Source organism: Canariomyces notabilis, assembly GCF_033297395.1.
Source record: "Canariomyces notabilis strain CBS 508.74 unplaced genomic scaffold N656scaffold_12, whole genome shotgun sequence".
NCBI classification, from domain to species: domain Eukaryota; kingdom Fungi; phylum Ascomycota; class Sordariomycetes; order Sordariales; family Chaetomiaceae; genus Canariomyces; species Canariomyces notabilis.
This window is the reverse complement of record NW_027041834.1, coordinates 586,857-607,596: the sequence shown is the minus strand read 5'-3', so window position 1 is coordinate 607,596 and position 20,740 is coordinate 586,857. Positions and strand designations below refer to the sequence as shown.

The 20,740-nt window shown below is 54.8% G+C and overlaps 8 protein-coding genes across 8 annotated transcripts; 4 read left to right on the top strand and 4 right to left on the bottom strand.

Annotated features, from left to right (window-relative positions):
• Window positions 1–100: 100 nt before the first annotated feature.
• N656DRAFT_845551 (uncharacterized protein) lies at window positions 101–2,256 on the top strand. Its single transcript, XM_064819205.1, has 2 exons — window positions 101–232; window positions 315–2,256. Exon 2 carries the CDS (start codon window positions 375–377, stop codon window positions 2,136–2,138), a length of 1,764 nt encoding a protein of 587 aa, XP_064669819.1. The 5' UTR covers window positions 101–232; window positions 315–374; the 3' UTR covers window positions 2,139–2,256.
• Window positions 2,257–2,657: 401 nt separating this feature from the next.
• Window positions 2,658–3,857, bottom strand: N656DRAFT_789897 (aromatic compound dioxygenase; the record flags this gene model as incomplete). Its single annotated transcript, XM_064816822.1, has 2 exons — window positions 2,658–3,138; window positions 3,220–3,857. The coding sequence occupies 2 exons, from the start codon at window positions 3,855–3,857 to the stop codon at window positions 2,658–2,660; spliced, it is 1,119 nt and encodes a 372-aa protein (XP_064669818.1).
• Window positions 3,858–4,964: 1,107 nt separating this feature from the next.
• On the top strand, window positions 4,965–6,161 carry N656DRAFT_710327 (Di-copper centre-containing protein; the record flags this gene model as incomplete). Its single annotated transcript, XM_064811664.1, has 5 exons — window positions 4,965–5,213; window positions 5,268–5,353; window positions 5,414–5,729; window positions 5,783–5,961; window positions 6,014–6,161. The coding sequence occupies 5 exons, from the start codon at window positions 4,965–4,967 to the stop codon at window positions 6,159–6,161; spliced, it is 978 nt and encodes a 325-aa protein (XP_064669817.1).
• Window positions 6,162–6,431: 270 nt separating this feature from the next.
• Window positions 6,432–8,096, bottom strand: N656DRAFT_798588 (uncharacterized protein; the record flags this gene model as incomplete). The annotated part of the gene is made up of 1 exon (XM_064817778.1): window positions 6,432–8,096. One exon carries the CDS (start codon window positions 8,094–8,096, stop codon window positions 6,432–6,434), a length of 1,665 nt encoding a protein of 554 aa, XP_064669816.1.
• A 3,126-nt stretch (window positions 8,097–11,222) lies between these two features.
• Window positions 11,223–12,955, top strand: N656DRAFT_798587 (cytochrome P450; the record flags this gene model as incomplete). The annotated part of the gene is made up of 4 exons (XM_064817777.1): window positions 11,223–11,294; window positions 11,360–11,498; window positions 11,601–12,716; window positions 12,777–12,955. The coding sequence occupies 4 exons, from the start codon at window positions 11,223–11,225 to the stop codon at window positions 12,953–12,955; spliced, it is 1,506 nt and encodes a 501-aa protein (XP_064669815.1).
• A 556-nt stretch (window positions 12,956–13,511) lies between these two features.
• N656DRAFT_779769 (uncharacterized protein) lies at window positions 13,512–14,824 on the bottom strand. The gene is made up of 4 exons (XM_064815252.1): window positions 14,676–14,824; window positions 14,543–14,605; window positions 14,343–14,451; window positions 13,512–14,273 (listed from the first exon to the last, which is right to left on the bottom strand). The coding sequence occupies exons 1-4, from the start codon at window positions 14,788–14,790 to the stop codon at window positions 13,526–13,528; spliced, it is 1,035 nt and encodes a 344-aa protein (XP_064669814.1). The 5' UTR covers window positions 14,791–14,824; the 3' UTR covers window positions 13,512–13,525.
• Window positions 14,825–15,722: 898 nt separating this feature from the next.
• N656DRAFT_779767 (Metallo-hydrolase/oxidoreductase) lies at window positions 15,723–17,911 on the bottom strand. Its single transcript, XM_064815251.1, has 2 exons — window positions 16,069–17,911; window positions 15,723–16,000 (listed from the first exon to the last, which is right to left on the bottom strand). Exon 1 carries the CDS (start codon window positions 17,824–17,826, stop codon window positions 16,210–16,212), a length of 1,617 nt encoding a protein of 538 aa, XP_064669813.1. The 5' UTR covers window positions 17,827–17,911; the 3' UTR covers window positions 15,723–16,000; window positions 16,069–16,209.
• A 961-nt stretch (window positions 17,912–18,872) lies between these two features.
• On the top strand, window positions 18,873–19,463 carry N656DRAFT_789892 (uncharacterized protein; the record flags this gene model as incomplete). Its single annotated transcript, XM_064816821.1, has 1 exon — window positions 18,873–19,463. One exon carries the CDS (start codon window positions 18,873–18,875, stop codon window positions 19,461–19,463), a length of 591 nt encoding a protein of 196 aa, XP_064669812.1.
• Window positions 19,464–20,740: the final 1,277 nt, after the last annotated feature.

Sequence of the window (20,740 nt, the reverse complement as noted above, 5' to 3'; positions counted from 1 at the left end):
GCTAACAATGCGAGTAGAATAGGCTGAATAGCCGAACTGGCAGAATGTTGACATTCCCTCAGCCGAGCCCGCTCCTACGTAATCAACCTCACACATGCACCGCAATGTGAATGAGCCTGTCTAATACCCTTAGCAACTGGTATTGTGGCCTGGCCCCTGCCCCAGCACATTGGGCTCGCACGGAGCAAATTCTAGGATGGCCGGCCCTTGACGGCGAGTCAATATCCTTCAAGTAAGTTCGACTTCCTTGGACTCGTCCACCATGGCAGTCCCACCTCAACTGTACTTAGGTTGTCCCTCACTGAACTCATCAGAGTAAGGTAGTTGCGGTAGCGGTGGCCTTACAAATATCTTCTAGTACATAACTTCCCAAAATGCCCGCTAGAGGAAAGTTAGCACCCACGACAGCATGCGACCGATGCCACAGCCTAAAGACAAAATGCGTCTACGAGTCCATGTCTACGCCTCTAAAACGGCCCTTAACGTGTACTCGATGTATGAAGCTTGGGAAACCATGCTCCAATTCACGGAGTACACCAAAGCTGGGACGCCCCCGAAAAGCCGACGCTAGCACCTCCCTCCTGCCTCGACCCTGGGCCGAGTTCGTATGGATTGGAACACAAGATGAAGGCCAAAAGCAGCCCGAACAATCCCCTCCACGCAGGCCACCAGCACATTCACCGATGGCTCCATCAGCGGCACTAGCAGACCCTAGATCGTGGCCGTCCAACCGGCTCCTCGCGAACCGGTCTTCAGAAGAGATGAGGCTGTTGCAGGCCATGTTCGACAGGGAGCGTCCGAGTTTTATGTGCTGCTTTGTCATCGGACCGTCGTTTGCCGAGGCGGCTCTGGCGGGTCTCCTGACGACGCTCGCTCAGTTTCCCGAAGCGGCCGACGCCTTGTTGAGCGGCTTTCTAGCCTGTTCCAGGAGGGTCTTTGCTCTTATGGAGACTGCTACTACTCAGGCTAGTACTAGTGCTACTGGTAGTAGTACACAACACCAGCCAAGGCCAGGCATGATTACTGCTACTAGTAGTAGTAGTAGTAGTAGTAGTAGTACGGCAAACTTGAAGCGCAGCCTCAGTGCCAGTGCTGAAGCGGATTATGCATACAGCGCCAAGGCAGTCAAGGCGTTGCGGGACAGGAGCGAATCGTCATCATCAATGGCCGACGACTCACGCCAAGCGACTAAGCCCAGCAACAAGATGGATCAGGTGCTAACCATGGTGCTTGGTCTCGGCGTGCTCACATTCGACCTGCTGGATTCGGGCCTGAACGCCCACTCGATATGTCGATGCACCCTCGGTTTGATAGGACCCGAGTATCCAATGGAAGCACAAGAGAAGGTGTTGCCTCTGATATACATGGACACATGCAATTGCTTGGTCAGGAGGCAGATTCCGGTTCACCGGCTTGGCACAGGGGAAATGGGGAGGGTGGATCGGTATATAGGTCTCTGTCTTTCGTTGTTGCCAATCATGTACGATCTCTGTTGTATTACAACTTGCCACGGCCAGCCTTACATGAACGCTGGAAGGGGCGTGCCGAGGCAAGGTCAAGGCGACGACGTCCAAGAGAGCCTTTTGGACGTGGTGAAAAAGACAGTCCAGGAGTGGAAGCCGCCGCTCGCGAGAATGGCTGACACGGCAAAGCTGAAGTTGACGCAGAAAGAGGTCCAGGTCATCGCGACACAGGCGGCAGTTTATCGTTCGGCTATCCTTCTCTTCATCCACCGACTCCGTCTAGCATTTGCGGCTGAGGAAGACGACATGGAGGCAAACTTCATGGCCTCTTCCATCCTGGACGACATACGGAGTCTGTACCGCTCATCTAGTGACTCCTCCACAGGCTCAGTTTCAGCTAGCCTGAAGGGAGAAGGATGGACGCGGGACGAAACATGGCTGTTTGAGTACCGGATGGGTCTCCCGTTCCTTATCGCTGCGGTCGAACTCCAGGATAAGACGCAGAGAGTACAAGCGTTGGATCTACTGCAATGGGTCGTGTGCAAGAGGATGTACCCGCAAGTGGGAGATCGTCTAAGGCAGTTCATTCTCTTTGTTTGGGAGGCCCGTGATCACGGATTTGGTGGCCACTGGATCGACCTCACAGCTCATGGGCCGCAGTTTGTCTTGTTTTAGTTGTAGGGGGAGATTCGGGCTGAATATTTGACTGGGCACAGAATGTCCATATTCTCGGCGGGATTGAATGGGTCAAGGTTCGTGGCCGCCATGAATCCGTAGGTACGTTTGGTAGTACAATAAGTATATATCACATCGACAATTGTCTTGTTCAAGCCGTTGTTGTACATGCTGAGAACATGATTACTTCGGTACTAGTAATAGTTGCCACAGTGCCGAATCACACGCATAGAGTGATATGACTGGCACAGACACACCCACTTACAAACGCTATCATGTGTACGTTGATTGAGTTGGACTAGCGTCTTGAATACCAGACGAGAATCTCACTGCGAGGATCTGACTGCGGATTTGACGACGGATCTGACTATGACGATTTAAATGCAAACGAACTGACTGTAAACAACCTGAGTGCAACGACCTGGCGGCTCTTGTAGCCAAATATGTACGGTTGACCCCTTTTTAAACCCCTGCAACCCAGCCACCGACAGCACACAAGCCGATGGATCAGTCCCATCTCTACCCGTGAGTAGGCGGCGGGGTGATGCCCTTCAACCAGTCATACGCCGGGTTGTTGGTGCCGCCATTGGGCCCCAGATACGCGGCGATGGTCTTGTAGGCCTCGTAGTTGACATTCTGGTTGAACCCGACCTCGAGCCACATGAAGATGCCTTTGGTGATGTCGTTGGCGTCCAGGAGGACATACTCGGGGAAGGGATCGTAGGCCGACGTCGCCGAATAGCCCGTGTACCCGTCGGCCGCGTTGCTGGTCCGGGGGACGCGGTTGCTGCTGTAGGGCGCCGTCCGCTCCACGGCGTTGATGAGGGCTTGGTCGAAAAACATTTGCGAGATGTGGTGGATGGTGCCTCCGGTGTATGTGTTGTTTGGCAGGACCCTGGCGCCGCTGTGGACGGAAACGTGGATGTGCGTTGCTCGCCCCTGGTAGTGGCCCGGGAAGATGGTGTCGAACTCGACCACGCCGTCTGTGTCGGTTTGTTGGCTGTGAAACTGTCAGCCCAGTTGTATCGAGGACTGAGGTAAGGTGCCTTAGGTAGGTATCCAAACATGAAAGGAAACGTACACTCCACGCAGATAGGTCGTCTTCAGACCAGCCTGGCCAGCTGCCGACACACCACTGTAAACACCCATGGCATTGCACTGCCAGATATCAATGAGCAAATTCGGCGTCGACTTGCAGGTATTGATATTGACAAACGACAACTCGAGATGCAGTGGAATCCCAGCCTGTCCCTCGACAATGTTACTGCGAATCTGCTCGCCGTGGACAAAGTAGGGGCCAATAATGTTGTCAGGGGTGAGGATACAAGTACTGTTAGCCCCAAAAATTTCGGCGTGGGGAGTGTCGGTTGTGAAGTTGAGAATGCCCGTCTTGTCGTGCGAGGTGGCTGCCCACTTGGCAAAGGCGACGTTGTCTCGACGGTGGATGTACAGATGGCTGTCCGAGCTGATGCCCCGTTCCTTGCGCAGTCTCTGGAATGTTTCCAGGCGGCGCTTCATGGCGCGGTCGGCACGAGACTGGGCTTCAGCATCGTCATTGCACTTGCTGAGTTCCCTGTACTGTAGGTCGGCCAACGTGTGTCGAACTCTTGCTTCCGTCAGAGCCTCCCTGACATCCAATTTCTCACCAGGATGAGCTGATGTGCCGCAGAGAAAGACGATGGCGGCAACTGCCAGTGAACAAAAGGTCGAGCCGAGCATCTTGGGTGTCTATTGCTGTCGCAGACGGTGGGCGTGGTAGACTCGGATCAGTGCTGACTCGGAACGTGGCAGGTGCGATCGAGGATCGAGGATCGAAGGAACTAATGTACGAACTGGAAGGCAATCTGTCACGGATGAATGGCAATGTCGATATTGTATCCAATCAGCAACATCGATTAGCAAGCACCTTGGTCGTTTCACACCAAAGATACTTGACGAGTGACACCGTGTTTGTCGTCACAGAACGAACTTCGAAAGCTGAGGTAGGTAGGGTAGGTAGCCACGTCAGGTTATGATGCAAGACCGCGACGACCTCATATCCAACTGATTAAATACTTCTATTTCGATATTCATCTTTATTCAACGAATACAACTAAGACCTTTAGCAGCAGTTTCCGGCTATTTCTATGATGGATGCTACTTACTAGTAGTAGCGTTCATGACCGAACTTCAGTGCTGCTTCTGGTCGAAACTCGCCGGCCCGCAACTATAATTCAAGGTTATGTCTTTCAAGGTTATGTCTGGTGGACAGCCCGGAAAACATCACCTGCAGTCTGCCAAGATGGTGAATGGTACGCAATACGCATACAGTTCTGAGATCAATCAAGACAAAACCAACCATCTAAAGCTACTCCAATATGTTCCCTCGATTAAAGGTTCGTTCTCTGGTGGAAGGTGTAGTTCAAGTGTGTTCTCCTTAAGCGCTACCGTCGGTAAGCACTCGCGGCAAATGTGAGTCGGAAGGGCTCCGTGTTTCCCAATTCTGTCAAAAGTTACCGGTTCCATTTTTGCTTGACCAAGTGCTTAAGCGACACCTGCTCAACCTGGATATTCGGGAAGGTTGTGTGCCTGCAGGCCGTTGTGTTTACCCGGCGTTGTGTTTACCCTCTTAGCGGAGTCAGAGTTACCCCCTTTTTTGGAACTTGCTGATGGTGGGGGAGACAACCACATACGAAGGTCTTGCGATGAACCGGGCCTAGGTATGGCCTGGATTATGGATATATATATTTCAGCTGTTTTTTGTTCGTGAACATGTTCTGAGACCTGCTACTGCATCGTCAAGCCCCGCCGCGTCATTGCTTTGAAATTTGTCACGCTCCATTTGCCATGGCCTGGCTTCAGATTTTCGTTGTTTTCCTCCTCTGTGTGTGCTCAGCCGTTGTTGGTGAGCCATGCACGAATCCAGCCAAGCGAAGAGCATGGCATACCCTAAGCAATGCAGACAAGCTTGCTTACATCAATGCTGAGCTTTGTCTGATGCAGAAGCCGGCAAGACTCGGTCTCCCAGGAGCCAAGACCAGGTTCGACGAGCTCCAGGCCATCCACCAGCTGCAAGCATACGCGACCCATTTCGTTGTAAGTATCAGTCGGTTGAGAACACTTAAGAATTGACCCCTGAAAGTTGGTCAGGGCTCCTTCTTGCCTTTCCATAGGCTCATGATGCATGCCCACGAAAGTGCTCTACGTTCCGAGTGCGGATACACTGGATACCAGCCGTGAGTAACCCCTGATTAGGAATTTGATTTGATACTAGTATCTGACCCTGTGTGAGCCAGATACTGGCATGAACAAATCGACGCCGGAAAATTCAGCCGCTCAGTGCTCCTCGACGCAACCTATGGCTTCGGTGGCGACGGCTCGAGAACGACGGGATGTATAACAAACGGCCCCTTTGTGAACTACACCAACTCCCTGGGACCGGGATACGAGGTAACCAGCCACTGCATCAACCGGCGAATCAGCGACCTCGCCAGCATGGGCTCTTCGCAAGCTCAAGTGGACGCATGTCTCGCAATGAAAGACTTTGAGACTGCATGGCCATGTATCGAAGGACAGCCGCACTCTGGGGGACACGCGGGAGTAGGCGGACAGGTGACGAGAAACTCGTATATTCGTCGGTGAAATGGTGACTGACATTAAGAAAGATGCAAAATGGCGTTTCGAGCCCCGGTGACCCTCTTTTCTACCTGCACCATACCTGGCTGGACAAGGTGTTCTGGGATTGGCAGGCAAGGGACAGAGCCGTGAGGGTTTCCAGGATTGCTGGGACAAACATTGGGCCTGATTTCGCCCCTGGTTTCCCTCCAAGACCGGCTAGCATTCCGTGAGTTTTGCCCTGATTGAGCTGCAATGCGTACGACTAACTCTCTTCCCAGAAAACCGACAGGCGCCGATGGAGATCCGGGTAGAGTGACTACTATGGGGCATGTTCTGAACATGTATGGGAACGGTCCAAACAAGACAATTGCCGATGTGATGGACATCCAAGGGGACTTTCTCTGCTATGAGTATGTTGAGCCGTAGGAGAGACCGGAGAGCGTGGTTAGACAATGTCAATGGCTACCTGATCGATATCTAGGAGGGAAGAAAAAGAAAGGAGAAAGGTGAATAAGTAGTAAAAACAAAAACAAATCTCCCTTGTATACTTCCCAGGCCATAAAGCTAGGTAAGGTGCCTCATAAGAGCCATGACAGTAGACAGACTGTAGCCGACCTTAGACAAGGTATGAGAGTACCGGGCTTCTCCACATGCATCATACACATCATACCCGTGACCCTACTCACCCAGGCGCCTTCAAAAAGGCAACGGCTGATTCTGATGCCTTGCTGCGCCAGGCGCCTCGGCTTCTGGCCCTCTCTCCTCCGTGGAAACAGAGACTCGTGTCATCATTTTATCGCGAGGGTTATCGGCGGCGCCAACCCTGACCTGGACGTGCCTGACATCAGCGAGGATCTGATCGATGGTAGCCACACGGCGCACGCGGCCGCGCAATTCTGACGCGCCCTCAAAGACCCTGGCCGTCTCGAGCGGACTGAGGGTGACTGGCCGCTCGAGTCGCCACCAGCCCCAGGACAGAGAGGCGACGAGAAGGAGGGCGCAAAAGGACACGGCCAGTCCGCCGCCCAGAAACGCATTGTCGCTGCGGAACACTAGGATCGTCTCGGTGCGGGTCGCCGCGAAGGTCTGCCTGTCGGTGTTGTTGCCCACGCGGTGGGCCACCCGGAACATGTAGTCGTGCATGGCCGTCAGGACATACACGGTCGGGCTGGTCCACGTCAGGCGGCAGCTGTCGAGAGAGGAGCTGTTGAGCGAGTTAGGCGGCTCGGCCTGCAGGAACATGTCCGCCAGCATCCCGGGCCCCCGGTACAGGAACCGGGGAGGGACCAGGGTGTGGTAAAAGTCGACTGTCGCGTTGTCCGCGAGCTTGTCGTCGGCGAACTTGTGCAGCCCGGCGAGAGGTCCGATGCCGGAACCCGCCACGGCTGTTGATCGATCCCCCTCCGCCGTGTAAGGGGACACCTCCCGGATCGAGCCCAGCCCATCAGTTCGCAGGACGATGGTCGAGTTTGTGATCATGACGGGGTACTCCACCACGGCTGCCCTGATACGGCATGTGTGGACATGGAGCGTGGCCTGGCAGCGTCCCTGCAGTTCGGCGATGTGCTTGGTGGTCAAGTGGAGAAAGGGCTCGCCGGCCTCTTCGGCCAGCTTGGTTTCGACAAGGAAGACGGTCGAGTGGTTGGCTCGGTCTGACGATAAATCCAGAGACTCGGTGCCGGACTCACAGGTGTGGACAAAACCGGCACCCCTGACAAAGCCGTGACATGTGCCACGGCAGCGGTAGCCCTCCTTGTCTGGCACCGTGATAGATGCGTTGCGGAACCACTCCTGAATCGGCGTAATGGCGCGCCGATGCTGGAGTAGCTTGACGCGAGCGTCGTCCCACCTACCCATCCAGCCGTCGGGAATCCGGTTGCTAAGATCGAAGAACATGACTTGCTCGCTGACGCGGTCTTCGGCCGCCTGGAACGTGGAGCGCTGAAGTAGCGGGCCGCTGGCGAACTGCACGATCCAGGCGATGGTCGCAATCAGCGTGACCTTCCTGGCCTCGGACCCGGCCCGAAAGGCGGCAAAGAAGGCCAGACTCCGGCCGTGGTCCCAGATGTAGTGCAGCTGGCCTAGACGGCCGCCGCTCTCGGCGCAGAGCCAGAAGCGCACAGCGACGCCGGTCGCGAGGGCGGAGCTGAAGGCCAGGTTCGAGATGGTCGAGAAGATGGAGAGCCACACGGCTGGCTGGATGGGCCAACTGTCGACTACCTGGTCGCGCGAGACGGCAACGACGATCATGGACGCGATGGCACATGCTAGGATAGCGCTGAGGGACAGTATCCCCCACCATGGTGTCTGCTGGAGGACAGATGTGCCCGGATCTGGGACGCGTTCCTGTGCTCTGCTCATGGTGACTGTGACATGATGGGTGCAGTTCAATGCATCTTCATGATCAGGTGCTGTTAATACTGATTAGTAGTAAGTCAGGCCCTTATCAACCTGCCGTCTGGTGCCAGCCTCGTCATGTTCATTCATGGCGGCGACTGAAGACCACGCCGCATAGAAAGGAAGCGATGGCATTCAAACGGTTGCAATCGCTCTGCAGACTGCAGCTTGGCAATCATTGTGATTGATCACCAATGTCTTCAGGCCTCAGGGCTGAAGTGCGCTCTATTCCTGGTGGCCGCACTGCCCGGGCACTTACACTACGAGATCATCGAGATGTTAGCCAGTTTCAGCAATCAACCACCCACCTCCACAGATTCCGTTCACTGTTCAGCTTGACCGAGTTTGCAGAGCGCCGCACGGCGTGTGTCGAGGGCCAAGGCGGCTTTGGGTAGTAGGAAGGCGGAAGAGGAGGCAGGGCCGCAAGGAAGCATGTCCAGATGGTAACCTTAACGACCGAACCAAACCTTTCTAAGCTTCCAGTCTTAGGGCTGACACCGAGGGGCGAGCACTGGAAAGCGCAGCCGAGGAATGGTATTGATTGTACGGAGTAGGATTTGGAGGGTTGAAGAGAGCCAAGCCTGGGCAGCGCGCGTAGTGCAGTGGGCTCCAAGGCTCCAATAATTACAGCGGGGTTTACCGCTGCGTTTGCCCAGGTCCCTCCTTCCCACCCATCTCAAGAGCACCCTGATAAGATGGCCACAGTTCCCGCCATGGCGCAGCAACCGATGCTTCCCGTAAATGCAGGAGCTGAGGCTTTGAGGTCGGCAATTAATCTACAAGGTGGGGGTGCATTGCCGTTCAAACAGGAGTGATGACCGTTTGCACTTGTGGTTGGTAGCCAGCCTGTTACACAGGCCTAAGCGAGCTTGTTCGTCGTGCAGATGGTCTGCTCGACGTTGCAATTTAGGGGTCGCAATGTGTGTGCCCATTGCACTGCCCAGTGGTCTGGGCTCTGGAACGGCCATATGTCCGTGTCCAATCGGCAAGGCTGAGGTGCTCAAGAGAGCTAATAAGGTATCCTTGAAGTTGCTAAAGTACCTACTAATAGCTCTTGGACTACCTAGGTAAGGTACAGTACCTACCTACATGTACTGAGCTACGTACCGTATAGACAGATTGCGGGATCTTTACACAACGTTCTTCAACACATGGTGGATAAGTTATTAAGTCAAGGCCTGCTGCCAGAGCTGGGTGGACCTGCCCAGGGAAGAATCAAACCAGCAATGGATTGAATGGACACTGGTCCTGGATCCGTGGATCCGCGACATGTTTTAAACATTCGGGTTATACTGTACCCTTCACTGTTTGTGAACTAGTAGTATTGTATGTACGTATGATATAGAATCAGGCACTTATTGACTGGATGGCATCATATTTCCATTGCTTGGTGTATCGAGATCATGTTCACACCAGGTAGACACCATACTACTTAGTAGTACCATCTCCTCATATGCTCATAGGAACAGGCATAGCCGCATAACCCTTTCGGCAGCCGAGCTCTTCGGCACCAGTACCCCGCTCTCCCATAGCTCCGACCTCTCCGAGTCCCGTATCAGTCCCTTCCGTTCGAGCCTCACCCTTCTCTAGGCTGCCTCCCCCATGAGCCCCTTTCCGGCCTGTCCTCCGCGACCGGGCACCCCACAACAGCCCGGCCCCTCTTCTAACTCCGATTTCGACCATGCACTATCATGTGCAACCCTCTTCGGCCCCGCACCGACGTACAACCACTGGTGATTGAGGACAGTTTCCTAACCGGCAGTCCTTTGATAGGTGAATATGGCGCCCTCGGACTTAGATTTCGAGTCTTGTATGGGTCTCTCGTCATAGGGGACTGGAAATGCTAACAAGAATGCCGAGAGCCGGGGTAGTATGATACTAAGTAACAATGAGGAGTTGTACCAGTAGGCTGTAAGATGCGGCACTTGTTGATCTGATATAAGTAACAGAATATGGCTTACCCCTTTACTGCCAGCTTACAGATAAGATATGTGAGACAGCTTGATGGTCAAGGTAGTCAAGGCTCCAATCAGTACTATGATCAAAAGCTAGGAAAATCTCGTCGTCAATACTATATTTTCTAATGAAAAGGATAGCCTACCCTGCCTACCTCGGTACCGGTACTCGACAAAGTAGGTACCATTTACCTAAGGCACGTCTTACTACTACCTCGTAAAGTGCAACCCGGGAACATAAGGTAGGTACTTAAGCGAAGCATCAAGGCCCTGGAGGTAGTAACTGAACGCTTCACTAGCAGGGTTCGCAATACATGATACTTAGGTACCTACTACTGCAGGTCTGATTCCCCTGCTACTAGTAGCTAGCATTCCCGTCTCGCGCCGAGCCGAGACTGGCCACCTACACAGGTATACTCACTCCGCGCCTAGTGTATGAGATATGTACTTGGCCACTTGCCGCTGACTCGAGGTTACACGAACCTCTCAACATCCGTCACACACTTTCAGTGGGTTGCTGTCCGTTTGCAATAGGTACGGTAGTGTTGCGCCATGCCATCTCCGTCACCCCCATCAGATTACAGAATCATGATCTACACCACCAGAACGTTACCAGTCACCCGAGGAGTAATGCCGTGGGAGGATTGCTGGCTAGTCCTCGCCCTGCGACTGGAGAATGCAGGGTTCTACATGTTATGTTGCAGATGTGAGCATCGCCGAAGCAGTGGACGGGAGCAGTATACTACCACAGCACCTAAAGCACCGCATGGGATGGTGTGCTGCTGCTACTGTAGATATTGATCTTCTCTGACAGAACAGGGAATACTCGGCAATGATGTCTCAAGGGAACGTCATGTTGGCATGATTGGTCCGCATTATGTCTTCTCGATGATCAGGACACAGATATAAAGGAGATTACTCCACGTCCAACCCTGCTCCGGCTTTCAGTACGTGTATAATACCATCTAGTAGTACCTTGTGTTGTGAACGTACCTACCTAGGTACTAGGATAGCCTATCATACCGTCCTTCCTATCACTCGAAGTCCCCTTGCTGGAATACAGCTTTCTGTGTTTTGAGAGCATTGTGACTCTGATCTGAACGCTGCCCCGATCGAATCCATACCATCCCTCGAGATGTTCTCTTTGGAACCACACGCCGTCAATATTGCGGGCCTAGCCCTCCTGTTGGTTTTGATTATCATTGGCGTCAGTACTACCAACCAGTCCGCTACCCTGCCTCCTTTCACTCACTGACATAAAGAGCTCCCTAGTATGTCTACCGGATTCTGAGAGACCCCGTTTCTCGAATTCCCGGGCCGTGGTTCACTAGATGGACCGATATGGTCGCAACGTACCACATGGCAACTGGCCCGCACTCGTCGTATATTCACAGTCTCCACGAAAAGTACGGTAAGTACCTATGTATGATGACGACCGTGTTTCAGTATGCCCTACCCACGACGTAGTATCAAGCAACCCCTTGCTACCAGTCTACCTACTTCATGTTCTTAGCCGTCCCTTTCTCACTCAAGAGCGCAGGGCCCGTTGTCCGTGTCAGCCCATCTGAGGTCAGCTTCTCCGATATGAGCGCCGTAAAGGAGATTTACACCGTGAAGGAAACCTATGTCAAATCGGAATTTTACACGAGGTTGACGGCACCCACCAACAAGAACGTCTTCGCCGTGACCAACATCGACCTCCACAGACGCTACCGCCGGCTCCTTTCAGCTGCCATGTCCGAGACGTCCCTGAAGTCCATGTATCCGGCCATAGAGGCCAACGTCAACCTCGCCATCCAGCGGATTGGCGAAGAACTGCAGACACGAGGAGCAGCCGACGTGTTCAAGTGGTGGCTGTTCCTAGCCACCGACATCATCGGCGAGCTGAGCTTTGGCGAGTCGTTCCGCATGCTCGAGAAGAAACAAAAGAATCAGTACATTGAGGATCTCGAAAGCGCCGGCTTCGTAGCCGCCATGCGCGCCCTGTTCCCCACCGCAATGTGGGTAGCCAAGTTCCTCCCGCTGCCCTGGCTCAGGTACGCGTCCGAATCGACGGAGCGGACCCGCCTCTCGGCCGAGGAGTCCATCAGGCGCCATGAGCGCCTCGAGCAGGCCGACCCGACCAACGTCAAGCCGACGCTGTTTAGCAAGATGTACAAGGCCGAGGAGGACGAGCAGCTGACCTTTAACGAGGTCGTGGATAATGCCGTCGGCTACATCATCGCCGGGAGCGACACCTCGGCCACCACCCTGACCTACCTGGTCTGGTGCGTGTGCAAGCATCCGGAGGTCAAGGCGGCCCTGCTGCGGGAGCTCGCGACTCTGCCCGCCGACGGCGGGTACGGCGACCAAGAGCTGAAGCAGCTGCCGTACCTCAACGCCGTAATCGAGGAGACGCTGCGGATCCACGGCGCTGCTCCGGCCTCGCTCCCGCGCGTAGTGCCCCGCGGCGGTGCCTCCCTTGCGGGCTATTGGCTGAACGAAGGGACCACAGTGAGCAGCCAGGCGTACACCCTCCACCGGAATCCAATGACATTTCCGGAGCCTGAGAAGTTCGATCCGTCGCGATGGTTGGCTCCGACCAAGGCCATGAAAGACGCCTTCTTCGCATTCGGCGGGGGATCTCGTAGTAAGTTATCTCCCATCACGGGAAGCTGAATGAAGTGTGGAGTGTTCTAACGCTATGAAGTATGCGTTGGAATGCACCTCTCCCTCATGAATATTCGCCTTGCCGTCAGCAAGTTCTTCAGAAGATTCCCCAATGTGGAGATCTCAACACTAGAAGGCATGAGCGACGAGGATATGGAACCACACATGACGTTTCTGTATGGCCCCAAAGGTAGGCGGTGCCTTGTTGAGGCTCACTAATGCTTCACCGTTGTTGTTTCTTGCAGGGAGGAAAGGTCACAGTGGCGAGAGCGGAAATGGTTGTTTTTCAGGAGTCAAAGTTAAAGATTGTCCCAAGTTCGCTTTGTCTGTGTCGCCGTTAGCAGGTTTCCATAAAACTCCACACTCAATAATGATCATGAAGTGAATGCCCTAAACGTCTCTGGAGCGGTATGTACTTGTAGTACCAGCGATGAACACTATGACGCTGTCATTGTCAAAGTAGTAGGTATTGTACATACCTTGGCCGCGGTAAGACTGGAAGTACTGATGCCTGCCAGGCTCACCTGGCTGCCAACAATTAAACATTGTCATTAAAACTAATGGACCTACTCCAGTAAGTACTCATGGGGTCTCCCATCAACACATCAATCCATATCTTCAGAAGGTAATCATACCAACATGAAAGGCAGCGGGCAACCCCCATCGGCTGATGTGCGCCACCCAAAACTCCCTCCCAATTAGCTGATCGGAATTAGCACCAAGAGTACACCCCAATACCCAATATGGCACGCACCGACACCACACATCCCGGCCTCCCCGCAAACCTCATCACCTCTCACGCTCATTAGGCGGTAATTCCGACAGATACACCCCCGGCATATAATGCGGCAAATCCACCCCCTGCCCCTGCCCCTGCCCCTGCCCCTGCCCCTGAACCATTTGCTGCTGCTGATGCTGCTGCATCTGAACAGCTTGCTCCTCGACCGTCGTCAGCCTCACCGCACCCATCTGGTGCTGCTTGTCCTGGAAGCCGTCACTGCCGGCGACGCTGGCGAATCCGGGCGAGCCAGGCGAGTCGACAGGCGTCGTCTGGCTCCAACCTCCAAACGACAGGTGGCCCTGGTGGCCGTGGGGGTACTGGCTGGTTTGCGGACCGGCCGCGGCGTTACTGTAATTGGGGTTGAAGGGCGGCGCGCCGGGTGGCCCTGGCTGGGGAGGCGGAGGTGCCCGCCTCCGACGAATGACCAGCCACGCGATGAAGCCGACCGCACCGGCGATGATGGCGACCCCGCCGACCACACCGCCTACGATCGGACCTACGGGCACAGAGTCGGAGGAGACGGGGGGTGGAGAGGGGCTTGGGGAGGAGCTTGTGGTGGCAGAGGCTGTCGACTCGGAGGATGATGAGCTAGACGATGAGCTAGACGAGGTCGTGCGCGGAGTAGAGGACGTCGAGCGGTCTGTTGGTGTGGCATAGACGGCCATGAAGGTCTTTACAGGCATGCAACCGATCAGCGACACGCTGGGCTTGTCGACGAGCTGGACCGCGGTGCAATATGGTGTAGCACTGTTCGAGCTGTGGCGGGGCAGGGGCTGGTTAGCGTGGGGTGCAAGATAGAACGGCCATGGTCTGGCAGCGGCTTACCAGCAAGTTGTTGACGAGCCCGCGGTACTGCACCAGCCATTCATAAACGCAGTGAAGTCGAGGCAGGCGGTTGGCATGTAGCAACTGGTGTTCCCTTCCTCGCAGCAGTCTAACGGACAACATCAGCCATCGAATTCCCCCTTCAACTTAGATCTTGGTTCACGAAAAAACGGCGGCAAAGCGGCCCTTATTGTACATACGAAAGACGCTCGCACTCGAGTGTGTACTGCAAGTGTAACCAGGATCGCACTCGAGTGCGCCGTCTAGGTGCCCATAGAGCAGGCAGTCTGTTAGCAATCCGGATTCAAGCTGACAGCGGGACTGCAAATGTACCGGATGCGCCGAAGATGTAGGCGCAGGTGCTGGCCTCATTGCGCTTGAGGAGCTCAGGGAGCACGGGTCCCGGTGTCGGAGACGGGTTCAGACGGTTCGGAAAGAGATTCGGCATGCGGCCGGCCGGGGTTGACTGGGCCGGCTGCCAGCTCGGGGAAAACCGAAAGCCATGGGCCGTCAAGGGTGCAAGCACAAGCTGTGCAAAAATGCTCAATCTGCTTGAAACCATACTGGGGTGGATGAAACAGAATGTGAAGGAGGGAAGGTTCGGGCGAACTGCCGCGCCCAGCTGAACGAAGAACCACCGCTCTTTTCAATTTCTGGGACAAGGCTGCGCTGGACTGGGCTAGAGCCCAAACTGGTTATGGTCGCCCCATTCTGAGGTGGAGGCGCAACGATAGCGCGCCGTCTTGCCAGCTGTGCTGCACCCCCTCGGCTCGCAGTCGGTGACCAGGTTGACGATTGGATGGCATAAAACTGCCGTCTTTTAGTGCATTTCAGCCACGCGCATTCGGGTGACTCGGCGCGTTTGTTCTACACATGCAGCGCTGCAGTACCGAATATCAGCATTTGCATCAGATACACCGTACCCTGGCAAAGGAACAATACCTGGAACTTCTTTCCTTCCTAAATATTGTTCTCGGGTACCGCAAGCGGGAAGCTTTGTCGTTTGCAACAACGATGTATCCTTACTGGGTACCCTGGCAGTGAGTGGTGGCGCATCGTGACCGGGTGCCATGCCGGCGGTATCTAGACTCCCGTGCGCGAAAACGCGTGGCGTTGGTGGCTCTCGGTTGCGATAGGCTTCTGGGTGTATGTAAGTGGTGCAGTGCAGGTACATTCTCCGAGCCCTAGAACTTGCCGCCGCTGAGGTCTGGCAGGTTCCGAAATCAATGACCGACTGTTCAGCTCGGCTCCCGAGGTAGACTGGAGCATCTCGCTCTTGCTGTTTTCCAGCCCTCAATGCCCACAAATGGAGGAAAGCCCACCCCGGCCTTACTGCTTCGCGCCAGTATAAACCCCCCCACCTCCCCCTCTCCCTTTTCAACATCCCCGTGGAAGTTTCAGACTGGTTGACGCCCTCATTGTGAGTATGCCCGGATGTTGTGCGGCATGCAGTAGACTCAGTAGAGTCACCTAAGCAGGGAGCAGACACAGTACTAAGTGAACTTGCGAATGCCTGCAAAGGGAACCCTACCTAACCATGATCCAAAGTTTCCATGTGTTCCTGCACACTGTTGTCGAATAGTTGCAGTGCGATCAGGAGCCTACAATTGGGCTGAGACGACGGGAAAGTTGTGCTGCTGCGGACTCTATCGCTCCGTCTTATGTGTTTGTAGTCAGCTCTTGGTAAGTAGGTACAGTCAATACAAGCAAGTTTTGAGCAACCCACCTAGAAATGCAGAGCGAAACATAAGCTTTCAGGGGACTCCCAATTGCCTGCATGCGCTCCAACACGCATATATTGGCAAGCGCAGAGAGAAGATGTAATGTTCGCAACAAGCGAATGTGCAGATCCGGCCAGCATTTTTACCTATACAGTAACACTCTGACCATGGTTTAGTGCCACAAACCATGGCTCACTCAGGCCTGGCCGCTCAACGCTCCCATTCGGCCCATCAGCCTCCTTCCCTGCGGCATCGAGGCCATCCAGGGACCTTGCAAAGCGCACGCCGTGCTGTTGACAAGCCCACTCAAGTTGCCCCAGCGTCTTGAGCACCTCGATCGGCTCCGTGACGAACGTGCCCCAGTGCATAGCAACGGCCACGATCGGCATAACCTCCGCCGCCTCTTCCCGGCCATCATCGGTCTCGACGTTCTCCTCACTCTCAGTCATGACCTTCAACACCTGAACCGCATCCCACGGGGGCATATGGTTCGCCCCCGTGACGCCGGGGCTGTGCCGCGGAAAAGGGTTGATCCAGTCGGGCAGAGGAACGAAGCTCCTCAAATAGGCAAACGACGCGCCGACCGAGACGGGTAGCAATAAGAGATGCTGCGGGCCGATGCGCTCTCGTATCTGTGCGAAGGCGGGACAAGGCGGGAGCTCCCTCACCTCTTCTCTCCCTCTTTTCTGGGTGGATGCTGCGGGAGGACTAGCCGGTTCGAAGCTGCCTAGACGAGGGGGGCGAGGAGGCCAGGAAGGGTCACCATGGAACTGGTAGCCCGTGTCGCCAGCGAAAAAGACGCGGTACGGCTGCTTCTGCTGATCAGGAGCATAATGCTCCACACACCAGCTCGACCAGAGCGTTGAGTCGGCGTCGACGCCGGATCGCCAGCTGTTGTGCTGCGCCGGGGTGCAGGTGACTACGATCTGCCCCCCGATCGAGGATGGGTAGATGAGCCCAGCTGAATCCCACCAGTCCATTTCTGTGACGCGATCGGCAAAGATGCCCCATTCCATCAGCCGCGGCTTGTTTCCCAAGGGAACGAAGAAGCGGACTGAGTCATGGCTGTGTTTCCAGATGGCCACGAGAGTGTCGCAGTCCATGTGATCGTAGTGGTTGTGACTGATAAAGACGGCATGGATGGGAGGAAGATGCGCGACATCACAGGGAGGCGGGTACGAGCGTATGGGACCAGCATTCTGGCTTGGAGAGCAGCGCATCGAGAAGGTGGGATCAAAAAGGCATCGCACCGGCTGGTCTTCTCCTGGTGTGATCGAAGGAAGCTGCACAAGGACGCTTGCGTGGCCGAGCCATGTTACTTTGGCCCTGGTGTTGCCCGGAGGGAATGAGAAGTCTGGCTTCTCGATCCGCAACAACCGAGCTGCTTTGGCGCCGAGTGAACCAGGCCAATCACTGAGGTCGCTGAAGTTCGGTAGTTGGCTCGGTTCAAACTTTGTAGCAGGGTGTTCGCCGTCGAGATGCGAAGCTGCCAGGTCGATGCAGGGGTCATCGTCTGCGCCCCAACTGAAGCTGTCCCAAATTTCGGAAGCCGTGGGCTTGTGCCAGGAAGGCCAGGGATTACGAAAACCTGCTATTGGGTTCTTGGACAGGGAAGGACGTGTCCGCCGGGGAGAGGGAGCCCACGAGGGGATATACGACGCCCAGCCAGAGTCGCCATGTGCCGTGGGAGCGCGGATAATGTGATGGTCTGGTGGCGGCCTTGTCGATTCGGATTTCCAAACGTCGCTAATGGCGAGGAGCATTGTGCCGTGTCTCTTATTGACTGCGATTGGATTGAGAGGGTAAGAAGCTCAACACCAAACTGTGAGGTACCTTTGTGTGAAACCGTTGAGTCGTTGAACGGTTCCTGAAGAGTGGAACTGCCAGCGTGGAGCCCCACGCGCGTGACGTCATCTCCGCTGTGCCAAGCACAAATCATCACTGTCCGTCGATCAGGGGCAGGGGCAACATCTTCTACATTTTTTTTCGTTACCTAGGAGGTATTTGCGGCTAACAACAGCTGTATTTTCAAATCATTCTGGGCTTCGACGAACCGCCTTCACTTTGGTAGAGGGGAGATCGTAGCAATGCGAAACGAAGCGATGTTGAAATTAGCTTCTTCCTTCAACAGGGCATTATGTTAGTGTAGACCCACTCCTCCCGGCCCCACTTGAATACCTGGAGTCGGGGTCCAACTCCCCACCTGCGGGGAGTGGAGATCGGAAGCTCGCAGTTTTGAAGATGTCACGAATTGCTAAAGTCCAAGGCATCTCAATGGTCTCTCTTCTTTATTTCCGACCGGTGAAGAATAGGACAGGATAGGAGATCACGAGTGTGACAGTCGTCAATGCATTGATGAGGCGCTCCCGCCCAGCGTTAATCAATGCCTAACCATTGTGGGAGTTTATCGGCCGAGAAGCAACCATCGGATATTTCGTACGGCCGAAGCGTTTTGCCCTGCGCTCACCAACGACTCGAGGAAGCTGCTCACTCATCGCATGCATATGCATACTAAGCTTCCAGCACTCAATAAGCACTTGGCTGGAAAGAGCGGACCGGAATCGGCGGACCTTACTGTGGGGTTCCTCCGCGCGCTCTGCTGCAGGGTGCCGACGATGCAGCAATGGAAACGGAAAGACGAGATGGGACCAGCTTTTTGCGCCTTCCTTGCCTGTTCTTCCAATGGACTCTATAAAATACCTTGAGCCCGCATCGGCCACAGTCAGATTCGCTCCCAAACCTCGATCGAAGTAGGCTTCATCAAACCTCACCTCTCACTCTAAGAAGCTACGGGCATCCCATCCGCAGAATGGCTGACCAAAACAACCCTCCGCAACCCAAACCCCTCTCGGCCCCTCTCTCCAATTTGCGCCAACCCCAACGATTGATCACAACCCACAACTCCTCCGGCCTGGCCGTCGTGCACTCGGACGAGCCCTTCGCTTGGCAGGCATACGACCAGGATAACCTAGCCTTCGCAGTCCCTTACACCACCTCGTCCTTCCCGCCGGACCTCAACAACGAGGCCGACATCGCGACTCACGAGCGCGTCGTGTCGTCGGGGACTTTGGGCTTGGTCAACCCGCGGGGTACGGTGCTTCGGTGTGTGGACTTCGCGCCCGGCTACGCGTGCGGCATGCACCGCACCCAGAGCCTCGACTACGGCATTGTGCTCGAGGGCGAGGTCGAGATGGTACTGGACAGCGGCGAGCGGCGGACCATGCGGCGCGGCGACGTGGCCGTGCAGCGGGCGACGCAGCACCAGTGGGTCAATACGAGCTCCACCGAGTGGGCGAGGATGATGTTTGTGCTGCAGGACTGTGAGAAGTTGGTCGTTGCAGGCAAGGAGATGGGCGAGGATCTGGGGACCAATTCGGGGCTGCCGCCTAGTGGGAATTAGGCCTTAGAGTTGGGGTCACGCTGGGGATGTGAGGCTGCGTGGTGAGATTATTGGGTTATTGGACAGGGTTCGGCCCACTTCGGTATCCTTGAGGCGACTCCTTAAGACGACTAAGCGAATTCATCATCTCGATCCACATTTTGTCTCCTCGATCCCCTGGATATGGCGGGGGCCCAAGAGCGGATGGGGATGCCCTGCGGTGAATTGATACCTCCCTGAACCCTCTACCTGGCTGAAGCTCACTGGGTGGTGTTTCATTCAGCCAGACTTCATTTGACGGCGTCAAACACCCTGTAGCAATTGAAGACATAGCGGTCAGGACTTCACAACGGTACGCCGTATCGACTTTGGACCCAGAGAAGTGATCAACGGCCAGGCTCGTTTCAACATCAGTACAACAAAATAAGGCATCAATGAATTGAATTCAATTCTTCAAGCTGTGAATTGTTGCCGTACCTGCGGAAATCGAGCAGTTGCCACACCCTTGAGTGGTCTCTCTCCCCGTCTGAATAGTGGAAAGTAGGTGGTCAAGCTACGAATTGACAGCGTCAACCATTCACAAAGAAACCGGGCAATGGACTGGCAGCTTGCGGTAGGACAAAAAGAGCACCTCCAAGTTGTGACTTATGGGGACACTTCGAATGTCTGAGCAAGTAGTACTTTATGTAAGGTGACCCGTCATTTTGTAGGACCCGACGCCGGGCGTTTCCCATGCCGAGCGGAGCCTTGGAGGAAATTCCTTCTTTATTTGGACGTCGACAACGCGTTACGGCAGAGAAGAGAAGCAGAAGAGCAGCATATGGCAGGGAGTAAAGCACTGTTTAGTGCAACGGGATACGACTCACGATAGTTACGAACTGGAAGCTTTCCATCGTCATACCACGATGCCGTGACGCCGACGGTTCGGAACCACCCGAAAGACACGACTCAAACAGAAATCGTCGGACAGAAATCGTACCAGTGATACTACCGCGCCTCTAAGTGTATTAACAACTTGCGGGGCTGAAGCGATCTAGCCCAGGCATCTGTTCTACAACTTACCAACTCTGTACCATCGCAGTACGGCATCTGCATTTTAATACATCTGTCTCTGTAGTTGACAGCGAGAGTATAGCACCGGGCTATGTTCAAGTTCAACGCATTCTCAACTACCTGTACGTAAACGACCAAAGTTCGTCTGCATGTTGTTCCCCTGAAGCTCATTGAGGGACTTTATGAGACTTACGATTCAAGTTCCTTGTGACTCATATGGTGGGGAGCACATTGCATGAGACTGG

Bases quoted from the DNA above. Each gene is read 5' to 3' on its own strand.
- N656DRAFT_845551 (XM_064819205.1), top strand. From the start codon at position 375: ATGCCCGCTAGAGGAAAGTTAGCACCCACGACAGCATGCGACCGATGC.
- N656DRAFT_779769 (XM_064815252.1), bottom strand. From the start codon at position 14,790: ATGCCGAATCTCTTTCCGAACCGTCTGAACCCGTCTCCGACACCGGGA. The intron at 14,606-14,675 runs GTACATTTGCAG...ATGGGCACCTAG, and splicing joins CTACATCTTCGGCGCATCCG to ACGGCGCACTCGAGTGCGAT. The intron at 14,452-14,542 runs GTATGTACAATA...GTTGTCCGTTAG, and splicing joins CTCGAGTGCGAGCGTCTTTC to ACTGCTGCGAGGAAGGGAAC.
- N656DRAFT_779767 (XM_064815251.1), bottom strand. From the start codon at position 17,826: ATGCTCCTCGCCATTAGCGACGTTTGGAAATCCGAATCGACAAGGCCG.